The sequence below is a fragment of the Cricetulus griseus genome, chromosome 4 (assembly GCF_003668045.3).
Source record: "Cricetulus griseus strain 17A/GY chromosome 4, alternate assembly CriGri-PICRH-1.0, whole genome shotgun sequence".
Lineage (NCBI taxonomy): Eukaryota > Metazoa > Chordata > Mammalia > Rodentia > Cricetidae > Cricetulus > Cricetulus griseus.
Genome location: NC_048597.1, coordinates 68,406,243 through 68,428,334, shown reverse-complemented (window position 1 = coordinate 68,428,334; position 22,092 = coordinate 68,406,243). Strand labels below are relative to the sequence as shown.

The 22,092-nt window shown below is 42.0% G+C and overlaps 1 protein-coding gene across 4 annotated transcripts in view; it reads left to right on the top strand.

The window, feature by feature from the left end:
* The window catches only part of Yeats2 (YEATS domain containing 2), an 85,273-nt gene that overhangs the window by 50,455 nt on the left and 12,726 nt on the right, over positions 1 to 22,092 (top strand). For all 4 annotated transcript variants that reach the window (XM_027413081.2, XM_027413082.2, XM_027413083.2 and 1 more), the window contains 10 exons: positions 1,052 to 1,159; positions 1,560 to 1,742; positions 4,930 to 5,188; positions 6,803 to 6,964; positions 8,422 to 8,600; positions 9,249 to 9,404; positions 12,947 to 13,126; positions 15,545 to 15,725; positions 16,697 to 16,825; positions 17,342 to 17,440. In XM_027413081.2, the coding sequence (XP_027268882.1) occupies positions 1,052 to 1,159; positions 1,560 to 1,742; positions 4,930 to 5,188; positions 6,803 to 6,964; positions 8,422 to 8,600; positions 9,249 to 9,404; positions 12,947 to 13,126; positions 15,545 to 15,725; positions 16,697 to 16,825; positions 17,342 to 17,440 (1,636 nt within the window). The remainder of the gene's footprint in view (positions 1 to 1,051; positions 1,160 to 1,559; positions 1,743 to 4,929; positions 5,189 to 6,802; positions 6,965 to 8,421; positions 8,601 to 9,248; positions 9,405 to 12,946; positions 13,127 to 15,544; positions 15,726 to 16,696; positions 16,826 to 17,341; positions 17,441 to 22,092) is intronic.

Sequence of the window (22,092 nt, the reverse complement as noted above, 5' to 3'; positions counted from 1 at the left end):
TAGCTCAGTAGGTTGGAGAGTTGTCCTTTCCAGGTGCCTCAGTTAGTCTAACCCTCCTCCAGGCTGCTGGACCGCTTCCACTTCTTCTAGGCTGGTCTCGAGTCTTCGAAGATTTCCTGATCTGAGAGGGATTCTGCACTCTGTATTGCTTACTCTGAGAGGGAGACCCTAGTGAATCTGCTCAGTTTCAGGGACTTTGGAATCTATTTTGAGTTGTTATCTTGTATCTTACAGAGCTCCCTGGGGAGATGGAATGTTTTATTCTCCAGGAAACTGTTACATGCAGCACTGAATACTTGCCTAACTTGCACAAAGCCTTGAGTTTAGTCCCCAGTGACACATGAAACCAAATGTGGTGTCGTACACATGTAATCCCAGCACTCATAGTAGAGGCAGCAGGAACAGAAGTTCAAGGTCATCTTTGACTGGTCATCTCACTTAGTGAGACTAGCTGGGCTAACTAACACCCTGTCTTAAAAGCATAAAGTCAGTCAAAACACTGAAGGCATAGATAGGACTCTTAACATTCATCAGGACATAGGTGAGTGACCTTTTGCTGAGTTAAAACTTCTCTTTGCTTTTGGTTTCTTTGTTTTGTTTTTGTTTCTTGAGGCAGGGTCTTGCTATATAGTCCAGGCTAGACTTTTGTTGTTTATTTGTTTTTTTTAAGACAAGGTTACTCTGTATCTTTGGAGCCTGTCCTGGAACTCACTCTGTAGAACAGGCTGGCCTATTGCCTCCCAAGTGCTGGGATTAAAGGCGTGCAGACTAGACTTGAACTAGCAATCCTCCTTTGTCAGCCTCCTGAATGCTGAGATAGTACAGGTGCTCAGGTGGGATTGCATACCTCACTTTTTATTTGCTTTGAGCAGGGAATTACAGTGTCTGCCTAGAAGCTTGGAAGACACATAAGCATGTGGGCTTTTTGTTTTCTTTTGTCTTTAGTTGTTTATATTGCTAAGTGTTGTGGGTTTACATTAAATGTAAGTGGCTGGAATAGCTGAAATAATTTGTTTTGTACTATTGTATAATAAATGTTTTTTTCACACAGCAGGAGGATTCTTTATTTGCTTCTATGCCACCTCTTTGCCCAATTGGTAGTCACCCTAAAGTGCAAAGCCCCAAAGCTGTGACTGGAGGACTTGGAGCTTTCACAAAGGTGAGTGTGTGCCACAGCATTGCTCCTGAAACCTGTGGTCACTTTTCCACTCTTTGTAATAGGCCTTAGTTCTGAGGTATGCCTCCACTTATTTAATGTTGTCCATGTCCTAAGCGTACAGTGAAATAGGAGTTAAGAGGTCACAGACTGTACTGTTGCTCTCTGCTGCCTTCCACTGTCTATGACAAGTGATACAGAAGAAGCACAAAATTAAGTTGAGATCTTATTTGGCCCCTTTACTAGCTTTGAAGGACTAGGTTAAAGCAATATTTTACTTTCTCATGGAGCCATTCTATAATACCAAGCTTCATTAATGTCACTGTAGAGACACTAGATTCAAATATTTACAGTAGATCCCCCCCCCATAGGATACTTATTCAATGCCATTGTTTGTTGCAAGGTGATCATCAAACAGGAACCTGGGGAAGCCCCTCATGTGTCCACAACAGGAGCTGCCAGCCAATCAACATTCCCTCAGTATGTGACTGTGAAAGGGGGTCACATGATAGCTGTGTCCCCTCAAAAACAGGTCGTAAGTGCTGGAGAAGGGACAACTCAGTCACCAAAGATTCCACCCTCCAAGGTTTGTATGGCTTTGGGGTGGGATGGATTGTCAAGGTACAAATGTAGGCTATTTATCTAAATAGTTGACAGGTGCCAAAATGATTTAGGCTGACTGAGTTGCTGATCCCATACAAACCTGTGGGTGTTAGCCCAGTTGACAAAGACCCAGTCACTCATATGCATGCATGCATACATACATACATACATACATACATACATACATACATACATACATACATACGTTCATTACTGTTTGTCCCTGGCGAGTGGGTATGTTTAAACAGAAGCCCCAGGAAAGTCTAAGGGGCATAGGAACATTGAAGCTTCTTTCCAGCATAAAAGTAGCAGGCCCTATGGGCTTTTAATTTGATTCCAGTCTAAGTAGGAGCACTTTTTTGACCTGTTCATTTCTGCCAAGAGGGTGTTGCACTTCACACCTCCAATGTCCAGGCCATGTGGTTCATTTTGTTTTGATTTGAGATGACCTGAGTCAGGCTCAAGGCAATCCTCATACCTCAGTATACCAAATGCTAGGATTACAGATGTGTGCTATTTAGTTCATTCATTCGTTTTATTTGTAACTTAGAAGTCTCAGAGAATATATATGTAGGGAACTGTGAAGTGGCACATGATCTATATTCTTCCATATTAGTTACATCTCAAATCTTGAGTGCTTTTATGCCAGGCTCATATTTATACATTTCTTGTAGTTCTCAGACTACATCTGTAAAGCAGGTATTTTTCATTCCCGTTTTATGATGTAGAAAACATGAGTTTGAGGGTTGTACAGCTAGTGAGTGGCAGGAGACTTGAAACTCATGTCTTTTGGCTCCAAATGCACTTTGCTAGAGCTGGTGAGATTTATAAGCTGTTTTCTCCAACCTAAGCATGCTTTTGGAACTTATCCCAGTGTTTTGGCGAATGTGTCCTGAATCTATTGGGAATATTTCATGGGTGTTTATATTTCAGCTTCAAAGCCTGGCCTGTCTAGGAAAGTGAATTGTTTTGAGAAGCAATTCTTCTAAAATGGAAGGTGGATTACATAATTCGGGTAGTTCAGATAAGTCGGTCTCTCTGGAGGTAGAAATGAAAATTCAGTGTTACAGGTTTTTAAATCTGTAAGAATCTCTAAGTTTTCTAAAACTTATCAGGCAGTTCATCTTCTAATTTAAAACAGCAATTCCTCATCTTTCCCAAACTTCCTGAGTCGGTTTCCCAAGGGCCTGGAAATGTGGCTTTTCATAAGCTGCCAGCTGATTCAGATGCCCTGGCCAGCTAGAAACTGCTGCAGCATTGCTGTGGTCTCCATAGTGAGTCTTCTGTTGTTTGTAGCTATTGCGCTGTCGTTGTCCACAACAGAGGTTGAACCCAGGGCCTCACATGTTAGACAAGTACTCTACAACTGAGCTCAGCTTTCTTTTTTTTTTTTTAATTTGTAGTTTGGCCAACCTGGTAACCAAGACTGTCCTGCAGTCCTTCTGCCTTTGCCTCTGGAGTTTCTGCAGTGGCAGTCCTGTATGACCTGTGGCATCTTGTGGCTTAACTTCCTAGTCAGCCTTGTCTTGCACATTCGTTCTTTTTTTAAGAAAACTTTTATTTTTTATGTATACTGGTCTTTTGCCTAAGTGTGTATCTGTGTACCATGTACATGCAGTGCCTCAGACACCAGAAGAGGGTATCAAATTCCCCTAGGAGTGGAGTTCCAGACAGCTGTGTATTGATATGAGGGATCTGGGATTCAAACCCTGTGCTCTTAGCTGCTGAGACATCTCTAGCTCCTTACACATTATTTTTCAGCATTTTTTAAATTTTAGTTTAGAGGCACTCATATCCATCCCCCCATTCCCTTGCCCTCCCATCCTCCCATGTTCCCCACCAACCCCCCCCCCAGCTCACCTCTCAACTCCTCCCCAGGGATAGTCCGGCATATCATTTGGGGGAGGGCATAGGCCCTCCTTGCTGTATCTGGTCTGTAATAGCATCCCTCCATAGGGAATGGGCTCCCAAAGTCCATATGTGCTCTAGGAATAAACACTGGCTCCACTGTTAGAGGTCCCATAGACTGTCTTGGCCTCCTAGCTGGCACCCTAATTCAGAGGGCTTGGTTCGGCCCTGATTATTGCTTCTAATTTAGCATTTTCCTACTTATTCTTTTACAACAAACTGCTTAATTTTTTTAATTATAAAGAGATTACTTTTAGAAACAGTTATTAATTTACTGGTTTCTGGAATTTTTTTTTTTAAGGTAAGGCTTGGAGATGTAGCTGGGGTGGCAGAGTGTTTGCCTACCTGTACAATACCCAGCACCAGATAAATTGGACATAGTGACACAGCCCTGTAATCCCACCACACAGGAAGGTAGAGCTAGAAGATCAGCAAGTTTGAGACTGACCTGGGGTACATGGAACCCAGCCTAAAAATTTTTTTTCAAAATAATTCTTTTTGTTTAAACACTTTTTTTTTTTTTTTTTTAAACCGCATGTTTGTCTTCAAGGAGGGAAAGATGAGGGAAGCTAAAGAAAAAGGTTCTTTTTGGGTGGAAAGCTAATCCATAGTGAGGAAAGAAAAGGTAGTAATTTATGAGTAGGGTGGGGTTTGAGTTTATGAGAAAGTTTAATGCAGTTTTCACAGTGTGAAGTTTGGAAGCATCCGCCTGTTAGCAGCTGAGGGCACTTAGGCAGTTCTGGTCTGTATGTGGCCAGCTGAAGGTGGTTTGAAATATAACACTGGAAAATGCTTGTGTTACCTAGTAATGTTGTAAGACTATGTATAGTGTGATCCAATTAAAGTAAACATTAAAAGGATCTGGAAATAAATGCATTAGGAATATTTTATTTCTGGATGAAAATTGGGTTTTGTATTTATCTTTCCTAAGTATGTATGTATATATATATATATATATATATATATATATATATATATATATATATATATTATAAAGATTTCCTGTCATGGTAGAAGTTTTGGTACTCACACTAAGCTTTTGTTTTATGGTAATACTCAAACCATAGGAGATATTTTTCTCCTGTGTCCAGGAACCCTTGTTTGGGAACCATTGTTAGATTTTTGTGTGACACCACCCACAATCCAACCTCCAACCCATGCTATTGCTTTGTTCTTGCTGGAACAGAGTGACTGATTTGACCTGGAGAACTCACCAGGCCTGTGTGAAGTAACACTATCTGTCTGTCTTTTGTCTTGAACAGGTTGTTGGCGTGCCTGTTGGCTCTACCTTACCTTCCACAGTGAAGCAGGCTGTGGCAATCAGTAGTGGCCAAATCCTTGTTGCCAAGGCCAGTTCTTCTGTCACCAAAGCAGTTGGTCCAAAGCAAGTTGTGACCCAAGGAGTTGCCAAAGCAATCGTGAGTGGAGGTGGAGGGACTATTGTTGCTCAGCCAGTACAGACCTTAACCAAGACTCAGGTCACAGCTGCTGGGCCACAGAAGAGTGGCTCCCAGGGCTCAGGTAACTGGTATGAAATGAGACCTTTCAGTTGTATCACTGTACAGAATTACACTGATTTGATCTGCTATTGAGTGCAGCCTAGGAAAGCCTCATAGGTGATACTGTTTGGTCTTTTTCATGCAACTTTTTTTGGGGGGGGTTGGTTTGAGACAGGGTTTATCTGGGTAACCTTGACTGTCCTGAACTCTCTCCGTAGACTAGGCTGGCCTTGAACTCACAGAGATCCACATTGTGTGGTTGAGGAGAATTGAACCCAGGCCATTAGGAAGAGCTGTTGGAGCTCTTAACGGCTGAGTGCTGGGATTAAAGGCATGTACCACCATGCTTGGCTAGTGTGGACTATTTTATATAGCAATAATTTATAAATAGTTTAAGTTTTATTTTATATTTGTACTACAGATGTCTGTACAAGGGAAATAAAAATCAATGATTGCATGATTCCAGTGTAAAGTTATTTTCAACCAGTCTTTTCCCACTTTGAGTGGCATGACCATGTGTCAGCAACATTTGAAATATATAGTGAACTCTACCAAACAGAAACCTAAACACCTTGAATAAGCTTTTACCCTTAATATTTTTCAGAGTGTGAAAACAAAATGTTTAAAATGTTGTGTGTTTTCTCTGGAGGTGACTTTTGTTTCTGAGGCTTATTTGTTTTTATTTTATGTGTAAGGATGTTTTGTCTGCATGTATATAAAAATTGATACTTAAAAGCCTTGTACAGTCAGTAAAGAAACCTTATTTTCCTTATGTGGCCACACATATTTGTTAAATGATGTCTCAAATACTTTTCTGACCATGATGTTTGGATCTGTTTCTGCTGGTGTTGATGGTAACTACTCTCTGCTGGTTCTTTTTATTATTCATATAGAAATCATGTACAGTAACATAGTGACAGTAAAAAGGGTTTCATCTATTCTTAACAGAAGTCTCCCCCCCCAAAAAAACCCTAGGGGCATATTTATGTTTATTTTATGTGTTTGGGTGTTTTATCTACATAAATGTTTGTACACTGTGTGTTTGAAGTGCCCTCAGGAGCCAGATGAGGGAGTCAAATCTCCCTAGAGCAAGAGTTAGAGATGATTATGAGCCACTGTGTAAGTGCTGGGAACCAAACCCCGGAAGAACAATTAATGCTTTTAACTGCTGAGGCATCTCTCCAGCCCCTATAATAAATCATTAAAAAAAAAAATAACAAATTTATGTGAGTCTGGCTTGGTGGTTCATACTTACAAACCTATCACATGGGAGAATCATGAGTTTGAATCCAGCCTGGTCTCAGTAGTGAGTCTCTTTAAAAATCAGGGGAAGAGGCAATGGTCAGGGAAGAAGAAATGGTCAATGGAAGAAGAAATGGTCAGGGCTGGGGAGATGGGCTCATTGCCATGCAAAATTAAGATATAGACTCTGCCTGCTTTTATATATATATCATTAATTTGTGGAAGACTTTTCCAGTATGTAAATTATTTTTAGTTTAAGACATCTAAGAAATGAGCTACATTTATTCTTTGGTTAGTGTTTTTTTAAATGTGTATGTCATTGCTCTGTTTAAATTTTAGAATATTACCCATAGTTGATTATCTCCTTGTTTTTTTCCCTTTCTTATCGTTTTAGTAATGGCAACATTGCAGCTACCAGCCACTAATTTGGCCAACTTGGCAAACTTGCCTCCGGGCACTAAACTGTACCTTACCACGAACAGCAAGAACCCCTCAGGAAAAGGGAAGCTGCTGCTAATTCCTCAAGGAGCCATCCTGCGAGCTACCAACAATGCCAGTTAGTCCATCTTTCCATCATTTGCTTCCTGGATCTCTGCATGTGGTCATCTCGTCCCACTGAGGGGCAGTTCTTAACTGAGCCAGGAAGCATTCCTGTGATTCTACTTGATGGTGTAATGGAAGAATTTGCCTAAGTGGATTTTGAACATACACATATTTTAACTAGAAAGTGGGTTTCAATGCTCACAGTCTTAGGTGATGACACTGTTATTTGGGGTGTTGTAATTGGAGTTTGTAATCAGATGGGTCGTGGAGAGGTTTGGCTTCCCAGGCTGTATTGGGGAAGAGCTAAGGAAGGGTGCTTTGCTTGCAGTGGCTGGGTGTTTTCTGAAGCAGATGTGCCAGGGAAGAAACTGGTTGTCTCTGTGGATAGTTTTTAGTTGTATTGCTAGATTTGGATGTAAAATGAGAATTCCGGGTTCAATCTAAATGTGTGTCTGTAGCCCCAAAGGAACCAGGTAGTTTATTTAGTTAAGTAAACTTTACTTTGACAATGGCAGTGTGGGTGGTGTTGAAAAGTACATTATTTCCCTCTGTGTAATGTTACAGCAGCCAGGCTCCCTTGCACAATCTTGGCAGGCCTGGTCAGTGCTTAGATGGGAGAAGTGAATGACCCAGTGCACTGTCATCTCTGTAGTGGACCATTGCCATTACTCTGGTCTTCTCCTCACACCAGTAGTGCAGTGTCCACATAAGGAAGGCCAGACTCAGCACTCCACAGCTGAAGCAGGAGCCCCTCTGGTTTACGTCGTCCTGAGGGTCACAGACCATTGAGAAAGATTGTTCTCACTGTAATCAAGATGGGGAAGTAGGACGTATGCTTACAGTCCAGGGAGAGCTTAACCTGTTACTCACAAATGTGGAAGGAAAAGGAAAGTAAGGTCCATTGGCCTTGGAGTGAGATCTGAAAAAGAATTGGGAACTTAGAGCCAAAGACGGATGATTTGACTTAAAATCATCCTTTTGACTTAAAATCATGACTTTTGTTTCTCAAAAACATTAGCATCAGGTTCTCATCTTACACCATTAAGTCAAAATGCTGTCAAGGACATTCGTCACTGTACTCAGTGGAGATACTGTTGGTTGTTGTCCTCTTGGAAGTACAAGTTAAATGTCCCCTATCTAGAGTTTGCAGTTTTTGGAATATTTACATACATTTTTTCGAGTAATCCTCTGTAATCCAGAAAAATATGAAATCTAATGTGCTCCGTGGTCCAGAATTTTAAATGTCACTTAAGTCTCCAAAATTATTGGAATTTAAGATCTGCAGACTACAAGTGCCCAAGGTGCAAAGAGATTCAGTCTCATCTTTAAACTCTGGGGAGTTTTCCTCACTTATCATCGGACAAGCAGGTCGTGGAGGAATGGTCCAGTGTGGGCAAAGCATCTATATTCATCTGTTTTTTTCTGTCAAGCTACTTCCTGTGATGTTCCTGTCACTCATTGTGCTTGCAGACCTCCAGTCTGGCTCGACTGCTGCTGGTGGCAGTGGCAGCAGCGGTGGTGGTGCAGGAGGGGGAGGCAGTGGAGGTGGCGGTGGCAGCGGAGCAGGAGGAACCCCGAGCACCACTGGCCCAGGAGGGGTGTCCCAGCACCTGACTTACACATCCTACATCCTCAAGCAAACTCCCCAGGTCTGGGAAGTGTACCTGATCTTGTAAATTACTTAATTACCTGATAGATGCCTTTAATTATTGTTGATTTCCCTTTACCATTCTAGGATCGGGGTCAATACTAACATTTTAGCCATGTTATAAATCTATATTATTTTGAGTTTGTTTTGTTTTGAGAGGTGAAAGATTCAAAAAGATTTAAATAATTGTAAGACTTTCATGCTAAGCTAATGGTAGAGTTTGAATTTGAAACCATATCTTTCTGCCCCAAAGAAAGATTATGCTATGCCAATTGCCCCCACTCATCTGTGAGGTTAAAAAATAATATTAATTACAGGTGAAATTCTGTTCTTAGAAAGGAAAACCAGAGGCAGCACCAGGCTTTTGGGGATGGACTCAAAGAGGAAAAACTCCATCCCTTCTGTTTCCTTGTTGCTGAAATCGTTTCCCTCCAAGGGTATAGTTGGATTTGGTCCAGACATTCTCATAGAGAAGAATACACCTGTTTTGCAACTGAGGTGCATTTGAGTAGGGTAGGCTTCCTAGTGACACTCAGTTGGCTTCCATTTCAGGTACTTTGAGTTGTAAAAGGCAGCTGAGACATTGCAGCCTGTAGTTGGAGGCAATCAAGTTTGATGTATTTCAGTGAATTCTTTTCTCCCAACGTAGGGTACATTCTTAGTTGGCCAGCCATCACCCCAAACACCTGGAAAACAACTGACTACATCAGTAGTTCAAGGAACACTGGGAGTCGGCTCACCCTCTGCACAGGGACAACAGACATTGAAAGTCATCTCTGGACAGAAAACCACTCTGTTTACACAGGTAAGTGCATGCACACCTAATGCACGGTGATTATCCCATCTAATCCGTTTTTCTTTATACAGACTTTAAGAGATCCTAATGAAGCCAAGGTCACACAGGAAAGTAAACAAAACAGTTCAGAAAAACAAGAATAAACCTCGGGTATAGGAATGTATAATTAGAATGAAGAAAAATAAGGCCAAGGGTTGTTGAGATATGTGAGTGGCACAGTCTGGTGCAACCGATAGAAGGAGAGGCACAGCCAGTTACACAGGCCAAGCTTTAAGAGGGGATGGCCATCTGCTTCCATAAAAGACACAGATTACTCGACACTTAGCTTTAAAATTTCTGTGGAGGGGATTTCATGTCAAAGAACCCAGTTAGTGAGCTAGATGGTTTTAGCCGTCACACTACACATAGTAAACACTGTGGTAAGTTAGGCACATGTTTTCTACAGCGTTCTCTATATAAACTAAAGAAACAATGGCAGGATTTTGACTGGGTGCAGGACTCTGTAATCTTCCATGAAAATCTATAAGTCACAGGAGCAGAGATATGTAGAGCAGCCTGTAGGCTCCTCTCTCAGAACGTGGGTACTGGGTCCTTGGTTTTGTTTTTGTTTTGTCGGATAGGCACATTTTCTGTCCTTTATGCTACTCGGATGTTTAGCTTTTTAAGATTGTCACATTGTTTTTTAGTGTTACACCATTTATGTACTTCTGGGGGAAGCCACACTTGGCTTTCATGTTTTATCCTTCATCAGTATATTTGTAGGGCTTAATTTAATATACTTTGTTTAACATTTTTCAAGAGACATTGGTCAATGGTTATTATTATCGGTCTGGTTTGTTTAACTATTATTTTATTTAACAAACTGGCTCTTCAGATCGATTCTTCCTGAAGTTTTAGGGATTTGGTTTTTTTTGTTTGGTTTTCATAATTACTTGTTCATTAGTAGCTTTTGAACTTAGTCAGTTGACTATGTTTATTTTTTCTATCGTTGTTATTAATTTTGGTATTAGGAAAAATGGAAGACTATGCTAGGCATGTTTAGTTCACTATTTTTTTTTTGTTTGTTTTTTTGTTTTGTTTTGTTTTTCGAGACAGGGTTTCTCTGTGTGGCTTTGGAGCCTGTCCTGGCACTGGCTCTGGAGACCAGGCTGGCCTTGAAATCCACCTGCTTCTGCCTCCCGAGTGCTGGGATTAAAGGCGTGTGCCACCAACGCCCGACAGTTCACTGTTCTTAATTTGTGTACTTATTTCACTGCTGAGACAAAATGGCTAACAAGCACAACTTGAGGGAGAATGCTTTTGTTTTAGTTCATAGCTCTAGAGTACAGTCCACCTTAGCAGGAAGTCATTGCTGCCAGAAAGGAGGCGGCTAGTCATGTTGCCTCCGCAGTCAGGAAGCAGAGAGGTGAATAAATGCTGGTGTTCGAGATACTTTCTCTTTTTTATGCAGCCGGGGACCCTAGCCCATGGGATGGTATCACCCACGTTAGAGTAGCTTATCTCACATCATTTAAATCCATCATAAACATCCTCAGAGGCTTGTTTTCATGGTAGCTCTAAATCCCATCAAGATTGACCACATTATGAAACCGAAACTTTTTAGGGATCAAAGCAAGGATCTGCAGTGAAGATCGATTGGCATAAATATGTATTCATCAAAGTGTATGATGGCAAAAATTGTAAGGCACAAAGGCCAATGGCAATATAAAGGGAACTTAAAGGATTGGAGAGATGACTCAGCAGTTAGGAGCTTTGGCTGCTCTTCCAGAGGACCTGGGTTTTGTTCCCAGCACCGACATGGCAGCTCACAACAATCTCTAACCCCAGTTCAGGGGATCCAGTTCCCTCTCTGGCTTCTGTGTCACTGCATACACATGGCACACATGTACACATGCAGGGAGAGCTTTCAGACACACAAAATAAAAATACATATTTCAGAAAGGGAATTTAGAATTATAGAAGGGGAAACTTTTTTCTGTTTTGAGACAGGGTCTCTTTATGTAGACCAGGCTAGCCCTGAACTCATAGAGATCCTCCTGCCTCTGCCTCCTGAGTACTGGGATGAAAGGCATGAGCTACCATGCCTAGCTTGAGGGAGAACTTGTTAAAGCTGTCTGAGGACTTAGGTGATCAGTTGGATAAATCTTACAGAGTTTGAGGGGCTGAGGTTATGTGTGGCCCAGTGGTAGGATCTTGCCTAGCATAGCTGAGAACCTCAATTCCATCCTCAGCGCCAGACTTGAAAATAATAGTACTTACTGAGGAGTTGAGTAGGTGTGCTGTTGCATTTCTGTAGTGCTGGCATGTGGGCGGTTAAGGCAAGAGGACAGTGAGCTCAAGACTAACCTACATAGTGAGCTACTTTCTCCCAAAAAGGAAGCAAAGTTGGAGTGGCGTGTAGTGTTTTCTGTTGCACTTTCTAAGTAAGACATTAAAGTGCTGGATGTTCAGTCACAGGAAGCATAACTGAGTCAGTGGCCTTCGTGTTCTGGTTTTAAGGAATTCAAAGAGTTAAATTTGTAGACCACAGAGGTTAAGTTTTAGAAAGAAATATTTTGTTGGACTGGGTGTAATGATACATGTTTAATTTCGGCACTTGGGAGGGAAAGGCAGGCATATCTTTATGAGTTTGAAGCCATCCAGGGCTACATAAAGAGACCCTGCCTCCAAAAAATAATAAATAGACAAATAAATAAATGCGGGTCCCATATCTGTCCTAGTGCACCGTTATCTTACCTGAGTGAATCTTGCCCTGCCCAGGTTTAATTTCTCTTATTTAAACCCTCCATGTGGGCCTGGGGAGGTGGGTACGAGCACACAAGCAGGAGGACCTGAGTTCAAATCCCCTGCACTCATGTAAAAAAGAGGTAGAGGCACTTAGTGTAGCAATCTGTGCAATCTTCAGCCCATAAAAAGTTGGAAAGAAAGAACCAACTGGCATGTGCACAACTGCTCCCACCCCAAATAATAGTAACTAAAAAAAATTTTTTTACATTGGGTGTGGCCATGCACACATAACCCCAGTGCTGTGGGGGGCAGAGAGTGGGGAATTACTGGGAGCTGACGACTAGCTAGCTCCAGGGTCAGTGAAAGACCCTGTCTCTAGGAAATAAGGCAGAGACTAATAAAGCAGAACAGCTGAGGTCCTCCTCCAGCCTCCATACATGCACAAGCATGTGCACATGCACATATATGCACATGCATCACACACACACACACACACACACACACACACACACACACACGCACACACACACACACACACACACACACACACACACACGAACTTAAGGAAACTTTGCCTCAGTTATTTTGGAAACAAGAGGGCCTGATAGCTTTGAAGATACTAGTTACAAACAGTAATTTGCAAATGCATTTGTTTATTTGTTCCATTTTAGTGCAAGGGAATCTCAGAGGTGGAATTCAGCTTGTTGGAAAGGTTCATGCATACCCCACACAGTCCCAATTGGCACGACTTGCTTATGTATGTTTCAAATGCAGATAAGGAACAAGTTGTTCAGTGTTGTTACTTGGCCTTTTGATTGCTATAGGCAGCCACTGCTGGGCAGGCCTCGCTGGTGAAGTTACCTGACAATACCTTGAAGTCTGTGCCTGCAGCAGCCTCACAACTTGCCAAGCCTGGGACCACAATGCTGAGAGTGGCAGGAGGGGTGATCACAGCTGCTCCCTCCCCTGCTGTGGCCTTCTCAACAAATGGTGCTGCACACCAGGTGAGGCACAACAGCAGAGAGCCTGCTGTGAAAATGAGTGTATAAAGGGACACCTGCAGGCACAACAGTGGGCCTTTGAGAATCCCTCAGATGCTGGTCCTTTTTAAAACTGAAGTGTAGAATTCACATAGTGTGGGATGTAGCATTTCTAATAGTGCTTTTTCACGGGCTATCTAACTCTCATCTTCTAGTCCCAGAACATTTTCATTGTCCCCCAAAGCTATTGAGTACTAATCAGCAGCTCCTTTCCAGTCCCCCTTCCCTCCAGCCTGATACAAAACACTAAGCTTCCTTTTCTATGTTTTTTTTTTTTTTTTTTTTTTTTTTTTTTTTTTTTTTTTTTTTTTTTTTTTTTTTAGATGTGTGTGTTTGGGGTTGGGGGTATCAGAGGCAACTTGGAGGAAGTCTGTTCACTCCCTCCACTGTGGAATCTTGGCATTAAAATCTCATTGTTACTCATGAACCTCATGAACTATTTTTACTGCCCAAGTCTTTCTTAATGGATTTTTCTGTTTGGAGAATTTTATATAAATGCAGCAGTACAGGTGTCTTTTCATATCTACCTGCTTGTGTTTAGTGTGTTTTGTTTCGTTCTGACAGTCTCTCTATATAGCTCAGGCTGGCCCTTGCCTCACGGAGTTAACAGCCGTGCACCACCACACCCATTCATATAACATTTTCAAGGTTTATCTATGTTCTAGCATTTATCAGTCTTCCTTTTTTTATATGTGAATGCTTATGGATATTTATTTATTCTTTGTTCATCACTTAGTGGAATGTCTGTATTTCCTACTTTTTGACTATTAGGAATGCTGCCATAAACATGTATATATACACATTTCATTTTTCTTGTTTACAGAGCTAGGAGTAGTAGACTTGCTGGCATATATAGTGACTCCTGATATTTTGAGGAACTGACAAAGTAGATGGGCCATTTCTTGTTCTTGCCAGCCAATTAGAAGTTATGTTTTCTATCTAAATCCGTGTGTATGTGTGATGTGTGGACAAATGCATTCTACTGTATACAGGTTGGTTCTCTCCTTCTAATGTGGGTTCTTGGAACTGAGCTCAGGTCTGCAGGCTTGTGTGGTGAGCGCCTTTACCCACCCAGCCATCTTAGCAGCCCACATCTCTTGGTAGAAGCCTCTGAACCAGACAGTATTTATTTGGATGAAGCCTTATTTACCAGTTTTGCTTTCACTGCTCATTTGATGTCATTTCTGAGAAACTGTTGCTAATCCATGGTCTTTCTATCTTAATTTGGTCCATCCTGAGTTGACTCTGGCTTGTGGTGTCAATTTGAACCAAGCTTCGTCCCTTATGTGTAAATACCTAGCTGGTTCAACAGAAAGTGTTGGGAAATTTGCTTTCCCTTTAAACTATTTCTCAAGCCTAAGGTACCCACTTCTCTTTGTCTGATCATGACTGTGCTGCTGTACCTTGCAACTCTTAGATGGCATATTCATCCATGCTGTGTTCTTCTACATGTTCTCTGGTACCTGGAAGCACTTTGTCTGCTGGGACTCTTGAAGGGTTCTGCAGTGTACAGTTGTTCTGGTGGAAGCTTTCTGCAGTGTCCTCCCTTTTGGGTCTGTGTGGTACTATCTATCACCTTCCCTCTCAGGTGTTTTAATGAAGCTCATTTTATTCAATTTATACATTCTGAAAATATGTTCTGTGTTTTTGGTATTGAATGGTCTTTCATAATGTTATATAAGGCTGGCTAGATGGCTCAGCAGGTAAAAACTCTTGGTGAGTAAGGCTGGCAGCCTGAGTTGGATCCCAAGGTAAAGGAGAGAGCCAGCTTGTTGTTTTTCACATGCTTGTACTCGCAGGCACATGTTTGTGCATGCACGAGTGAGTGTCATTTTGGGGCCTGGAGAGATGGCTCAGCAGTTGAGAACACTTCCTGCTCTCCGGAGTACCTGAGTTGGTTTCCCAGCACCCATGTCAGGTGGCTCATAGCCACCTGTAACTCTAGCTTTAGGGGGTCTGATGCCCTCTCTTAGATTCTGCAGGTACCTATACGAACATGACACATATGAATGTACACACACATACACACAAATAAAAATCTTTAATTTTTTTTTTTTAAAGAAACTGTTCTTTTGAAAATAGTATGACATGGACTAGGAGGTTGTTTAGCTTATAAAGGTGTCTGCCAGCAACCTGAATTTAATTCTCAGGATCCATTATGGTAGGAAGAGAGAACCAACCTCTACAAGTTGTCTGTCTGTACTCACATGAGTGCTGTGGTACACATGCCTATTTATGTAAATGGGCATTTTCTCAAAACAGAATAGCATGACATTTAATAGGTAGTGGTAACTGAGAGTTGTTGTTTATTAGTGTGCTCTGTGAAAGTTACACTGTCTTCCTAATTGCATGCATTCCACTTTTGTCTCTGTGGCTGAGCAGCCTGAAGGATCAGCCCCTGTGTCTTCCTCTGTCAGTTCTATAATCAAAACTCCTGGGCAGCCACAAGTGTGTGTAAGCCAGGCCACCATGGGAACCTGTAAGGGCACAGCTCCCTCTGCCATCAGCGCAGCATCCCTGGTGTCCACACCCAGCCCCATCTCTGGGAAAGCCACAGTGTCAGGTAAGTACATGGCATTAGACCAGAATGTGTTTGGAAGATGTTCATGTTTTATATTATATATCATTAAATAATCCAGAAATATTTCCAAATAGCTTCATTTAGTGTGAGGAGGTGAGAGAGTGATTGGACAACTTGAAGGAGTTGATTCTCGGGTCATCAGATTTAGCATCAGGTGCCCTTACTTTATGTTATCCTGGTTGTCCTGGAATTCAATATATAGGTCAGGTTGGCCCAAACTCAGAAAAATCCTCCTGCCTCTGCCTTTGGATAGCTGGGGTTAAAGGCATGCACCACCTTTCCCATCGTTAAGACAAGCCTTTTGAGGCATTACCTTTTCCCTATGCTCTGAGTCCTGACTTCCCCATAAAAAGCTCTTCTCCCAAATGTAGGTCCTAAGGTTAAGTAAGGAAGCCAGGTCTGCAGTGTGGATATTCTCTTATATAAACACTGAAATGATGAAAAAACAAATTGTTGAGGTAATTAATCAAAGAGGATTACAAGCAATGACACTAGGCACTGGATGAGGACAGTGTTTAGTCAGAAACTTTGTCCTCTTTTTGCTTTTCAACTGCTTACCATACAATATTTTGATAAAAATCAGAATTTGAAAACTACAGAACACCAGGCCATTGCTTTTCTCCAAAGGGCCTATCTCAGCAGTTGCTGTTTGCAGAGTGGCCCTGCTTCACCTCCCTCTGTTAGATTTTCAGAACTTTGTTCTGTTAGGTGTGTTTGCAGAGTTTTCTGTATTGTTTTTGCTCTTTTTTTGTTTCTTCTTTTTTGTTTGTTTGGGTTTTTTTTGTTTGTTTGTTTTATGACAAGGAGTTTCATTGTTAAATCTCCACCTGTATCCAACTTTTTACTTACTAAAGGGTGATTGTCCTGGGAGCTTCTTATGGAGAAATCAGGAGTAGCAGAGAGGGCAGGAGCTTGAAGGAAGTGTCTGATCTTTGTCTTCTCTCTTACTTTAGGGTTGTTGAAGATTCATTCTGGTCAGTCCAGTCCCCAGCAGGCTGTCCTGACAATTCCCAGTCAACTCAAGCCACTAAGCATCAATACCTCTGGTGGCGTGCAGACTGTCCTGATGCCTGTGAATAAAGGTTTGTCCCACCCTTGTTCAGACACAGCCCCAGCTCAGGGGACTCCTCTTTCTACCAGGTGGTGATGTCTCTTTACTTTGCACAGGCTGTCTTTGAGCTTTTAGATTGTGTGTGTGTGTGTGTGTGTGTGTGTGTGTGTGTGTGTGTGTGTGTGTGTGTGTGTGTGTGTGTGTGCTCGTGCGCGCGCGCGCGCACTTGATTCAGACCATTATGACACCTGGTGGCAAGTGCCTATGTCCCCTGAGCCATCTTGCTGACCCTAGCTACCCATTTCTGAAGATAAGTCAAAAAGGAACGCTTTGATCGTTTGTGAGAGTTAGGTTTATTTGGTTTTTATTTTCTTGGTTTCCTGACATTCCCCCATGACCACAGTGGAGGATGTAAAGGGATAAGAGAAGGCAGAATGAGTGTGACCAGAATATATTATACACATGTATAAAATTGTAGAAGAATAAACTGAAGAAAATAAATACTAATTTCTACCACTGTTCTATCCCCCTTCCTTTTTTGTCTTAGTGGTTCAGTCATTTTCTACCAGCAAATTACCTACCGTCCTGCCCATCAGTGTCCCAAGTCCAGCTGCCCCCAGCTCTGCTCCGGTAGCTATTGCAAAAGGTATGTAGGACTTCACATTGTCTTTGTCCCAAAATTTCATGTAGGACATCTGTAGCCTAAATATTTTGAATTTCAGTAACTGTCAGTCAGCCACTTGACAAATACATGCTAAGCCCTTATGTCATAGCCTAAAAGAAGTAGACATTGAGGGGCATCAGGCATCTTTTTTGCCCTCCAGTTTATAACTGGGTTGAAAAAAAGTTGCATAAATAGCAAACTGGTTGGTAAGTGCAAGACAAGTGACCTGGAAAGTGCTTACTGACATAGTGCTGTCCAGGATGTCTAGTCAGGGCTCGTAGGGACAGGACTTTGTGGGGGTTTTATTTGTTTGTTAGCTTGCTTGCTTGCTTGCTTGCTAGGTTTCTTGAGATATATTTTTCTGTGTCGCCCTGACTGACCTGGAACTCACTCTGTAGACCAGGCTGGCCTTGACCTCACAGAGATCTGCCTGCCTCTGTCTCTCGAGTGCTGACACTAAAGGCATGCACTACTGCCACCTGACTGGGGACAGGCTTTCATGGGCACATATAAACCAGACTTTTAAAGAATAAAGAACCCTTCAATTATAGGGAGGTTAAGGGTGTGCTGGGTTACGAGAACAGTAGAGAAGACTTGACGGGCTTGTTTGTGGAAATTGGCCACTTGGAGATGCTTTGGGGCCCCATAGTTAGGAGGAAGGAGCATTAGTAGGAAGCAGACTGAGCTAGCAGAGCATCCCTAGCTGTAAGAATAGATGACCAGAAGGTGGGGTACAGTGAGTGCTGTGTGTATATAATACTGTCACTAATGCTTATGTCAGTTGTTCAGCATAGCTGTTATTCTCTGGAGATTGTGTTTGGAGATGCATTACACTTCCCAAATACAGAAAGCAGTGAAGTTGAAATTTGTGCTAGGCTGCTTTTCAGGTACTCTGGGATCTCGTTGTCTTGGGAGGTGGATTTGTAATTTGTTAAATGCTCATTTAGAGTATAGCTGACAGGGACCCAGTACCCGATTTTGTTAGTAAATCTTTATTGGCCCGAGTTTGGTTCCCATAGAGATCATATGACTCACAAAGCCTCCAGTATTTAGGGGTTATCCTGTGTAGGGATGCATTTGTCTGCCCTTGAGCAAAAGAGCGGTGAAAGCATTGAAACCACTCTGAACCAGACTGATTCATTTAATTTTGGGCCAGGGCAGAGCATCTTTTGTTTTGTGTGTGCTCACACTGGCATACACATACTATGTATGTGTATACCGGCTCTCCAAGTTTAAGGAGAGCTTCTGGAAATTCTCTGCTTCTGTGATGTGAATCCTAGGGTCTGAACTCGGATTGTCAGGCTTGGCAGCAGGCACCTTTACCCAGTGAGCCAGCTCACCAGCCCTCTGTGTTGATTTTAATTAAGCAAAGTAAAATCTACAGAAGGGTGCAGAGATAATAAGCATACCATCTGATTATTAAAAATGCAAATAATGTTAATTTCTATGCCCCTTACTGTTGTCCAGCTTCCAGCCTCTGTGGTCAATTTCTGTCACCATTAGTTGTTTGTATTTTTGAAATTGATAAAATGAAAGCATACACATCTTTTGTGCTTGGTTTTGGTCGTTTTTGAGGTTTATGTTGTTTATCAGCAGTTTACATTGGAGGCATACATTGTGATTTTGTTTTCTTCCTTGAGGGCATTTGGTGGCTTTCAATTAGCAATGCTTACTATAAATCTTAAAGAACACATTTTCATTTGTGCTGTAGAACAGTTTCCCTAACCTGAAAATGCTTTGTTTGGTTATCAGGTGTGGTGGCAGACACCTGCAATCCCAACATTTATGAAGTAGAAGCAGGAGAACTATGGGGCCAGAGAGATGGCTCAGTGGTTAAAAGTGGTTGTTCTTCCAGAGGACCCAGGTTTCATAACCAGCACCCATGTGGCAGCTCATAACTGTCTGTAACTCCAGCTCAGAGTATCCAATGCCCTCTTCTGGCCTCTCCAGGAACTTAGAACTGTACCAACTACTCACAGGAGATGGATGGATGGATGGATGGATGGATGGATGGATGGATGGATGGATGGATGTTAGAGTCAGGGGTTCAAGGTCTTCCTCAGCTACTTAGCAAGTTTAAGACAAGCCTGGGGTTCATGATACCTTCACTTAAAAATAAAAAGATTTTAAAAGCCATGGTTCTATAATTCTATAATTATTGAAATGACAGTTTCATGGGGTTGGAGCTATGGCTTAGTATTTATGAAAGACAACTATTCTTGCAGAGGCTTGAACCTAAGGCCTCTGCAAGAATGGTGGTCTCCTTAAAACCCCAGGTCCGGTGGTCGTTGGTGGTGCATGCCTTTCATCCCAGCACTCAGGAGGCACAGGCAGGCGGATCTCTGTGAGTTCCAGAGTTCGAGGCCAGCCTGGTCTATCAAGCGAGTTCCAGGACAGAATCCAAAACAATACAGAGAAACCATGTCTCAAAAAACAAAAACAAAAACCCCAGGTCCAGGGATCCAGTGCCCACTGTTGGCCTCTGCAGACACTGCATGCATGTGATACGCATACATGCAGGCAAAACGCTCAAACACAAAATACTTTTAATTTGTTAAAGACAAATACAAGAGAATATTCTTAAGTCTATAGAACTGGGGTGTCTAAGCTCTTTCTGAGGGCCTCTTCCTTTTTCCCAAAGTCTCAGAATGGCTAGGGAACATGCAGTGTTACTGTCAGTATATATACTAACCACAAGGCCTGGAAAGATGGCCCAGCGGTTAAGAGCACCCGTTGTTCTAGATAGGATCTGAGTTCAATTCCAAGCACTCAACATGGTAGCTCCCAGTATCTCTAACTCCCATTTTAGGTTATCTCTGAGGCCTTCTTCTGAGGGTACCATGCACATACATGTTATACATACATACATGCAGACAAAATGTCCATAAAATTAAAACATTTTACATGAGGCTCACCTTGGTAATACAGAATAATTCAGAAGCTGATGCATGAATGCAGTGGCAAGTTCAAAGCCAGCCTGGGCTGTATAGCAAGATCCTTTCTCAATAAACCAAAAAGGAGGAGGGAGGGAGGACTCAGACATATCAAATATCAGTGAAGGAAGAAAGAGAAAGATGGGACAAAAAACAATGATTCTGGGCATTGTTTGGTGTAGTGGGTTAGGAACTTTCCCCCAAGGCTGAGAGACCTGAGTTTGAGCCCCAGGGTGTGCATGGTAGAAAGAGAGAACCAATTCCCATGAGTTGTCCTTTGATCTGTCCATGTCCTGTGTCATGGTATGTATTTGCCCACACACATATGTGTACATAACGTTAAAATAACAGGGACAGACATGACAGATAGAGAGAAGACTCAGCAGTTAAGAGCTCTGAATCTGAAGTTCAGATCCCAGCACCCTTATCCCTAGCTCACAGCAGCCTGTAGTTCCAGCGCAGGGGGAATGAGTGTGATGCCCTCTTCTGGCTTCAGTGGGAGCCCTCACAGATCTGACATACATACATACACGCATACACATAAAATACTAAAAAGCAGTGTTAGATTCACAGGAACAACCCTAAATATTTCAAGAGAAATTAAGAGGAGATAAATGGAAGACTATATCATAGTTCAGAGCACAAACACCTAAAATAAAATAGTCAAAGTCAGACGTGGTTGTGTACCCTATAACCTCAGCATTCTGGAAGCAAAGGCTGGCCTTGATGTTCTCGAGACAATAACGAGGTAATTAATTTAATCATTTTTTTTTCAATAGCAGAACAATCTTGAGCAAAACCCAGGAAGATTTAGGAAGACTTCTGAATACGAAGTAGCATCAGCCTTTGAAATAGTCACAGATTAGAAAGACTCATGGGACAGAAAAGAGCACCTGTGATGCAGTCATTGGGGGAGGGGTGGGCTTTTTCTTTGACTAGCATGAGAAGTGGACACATCACACCTGAAAGCAGGAGAGCTCCTGCTTTATGTCAAAGGTAACAACTAATTTTAGGTAGAATATAACCCTGGATGTAAAAGAGTTAGAAACATTTCTTTTTTCTGGAAGAAAATGTGAGACACAGGATGTAGGAAAAATGAAAAAATGTTACTTTATTATGGGAATCTTGCTCCACCAGAGAATACTAAAAGAGCAAAAAGTCCCGCCACAGATCATTAAAAATCAGCATGAAAAACATGGGCAAGCACTTCACAGAAGAGGATATCCAGATAATTCAAAGCCTTATTATTATTATTATTGTTATTATTATTATTATTATTATTATTATTATTATTATTATTATTATTCAACTTTATTAGTTACGGAGCAAATACAAATTGAAGCCCTAACAACAAAGCAGAATCACCAGGAACTCAAGTTTTCACAGTACAGAGGCTGCCAGGGACATAGAGCAGTGGGAACCTGGGTTGGCCACAGTGGGGCTACAAAATAACACAAGCACTTGGGACACCAGTGAGTGGTTTTTTAGCAAAATTAAACAATATTCATCCTGTGTTCTAGGGGATCCACTTGTGGGAAGGTTTGCAAATGCTTGTCAAGAAACATGGAAGATCCATGTTCATAAGTACAGTGGTGCTGAGTGAGTGGTGTGGTTTGACTCCACTGAGAGCCAGGCTTGTCAAGGAGGAACTGACAAGCTTGAGGGAGCCTGTTAGAGACAGGCAGGATACATAGTGACTGG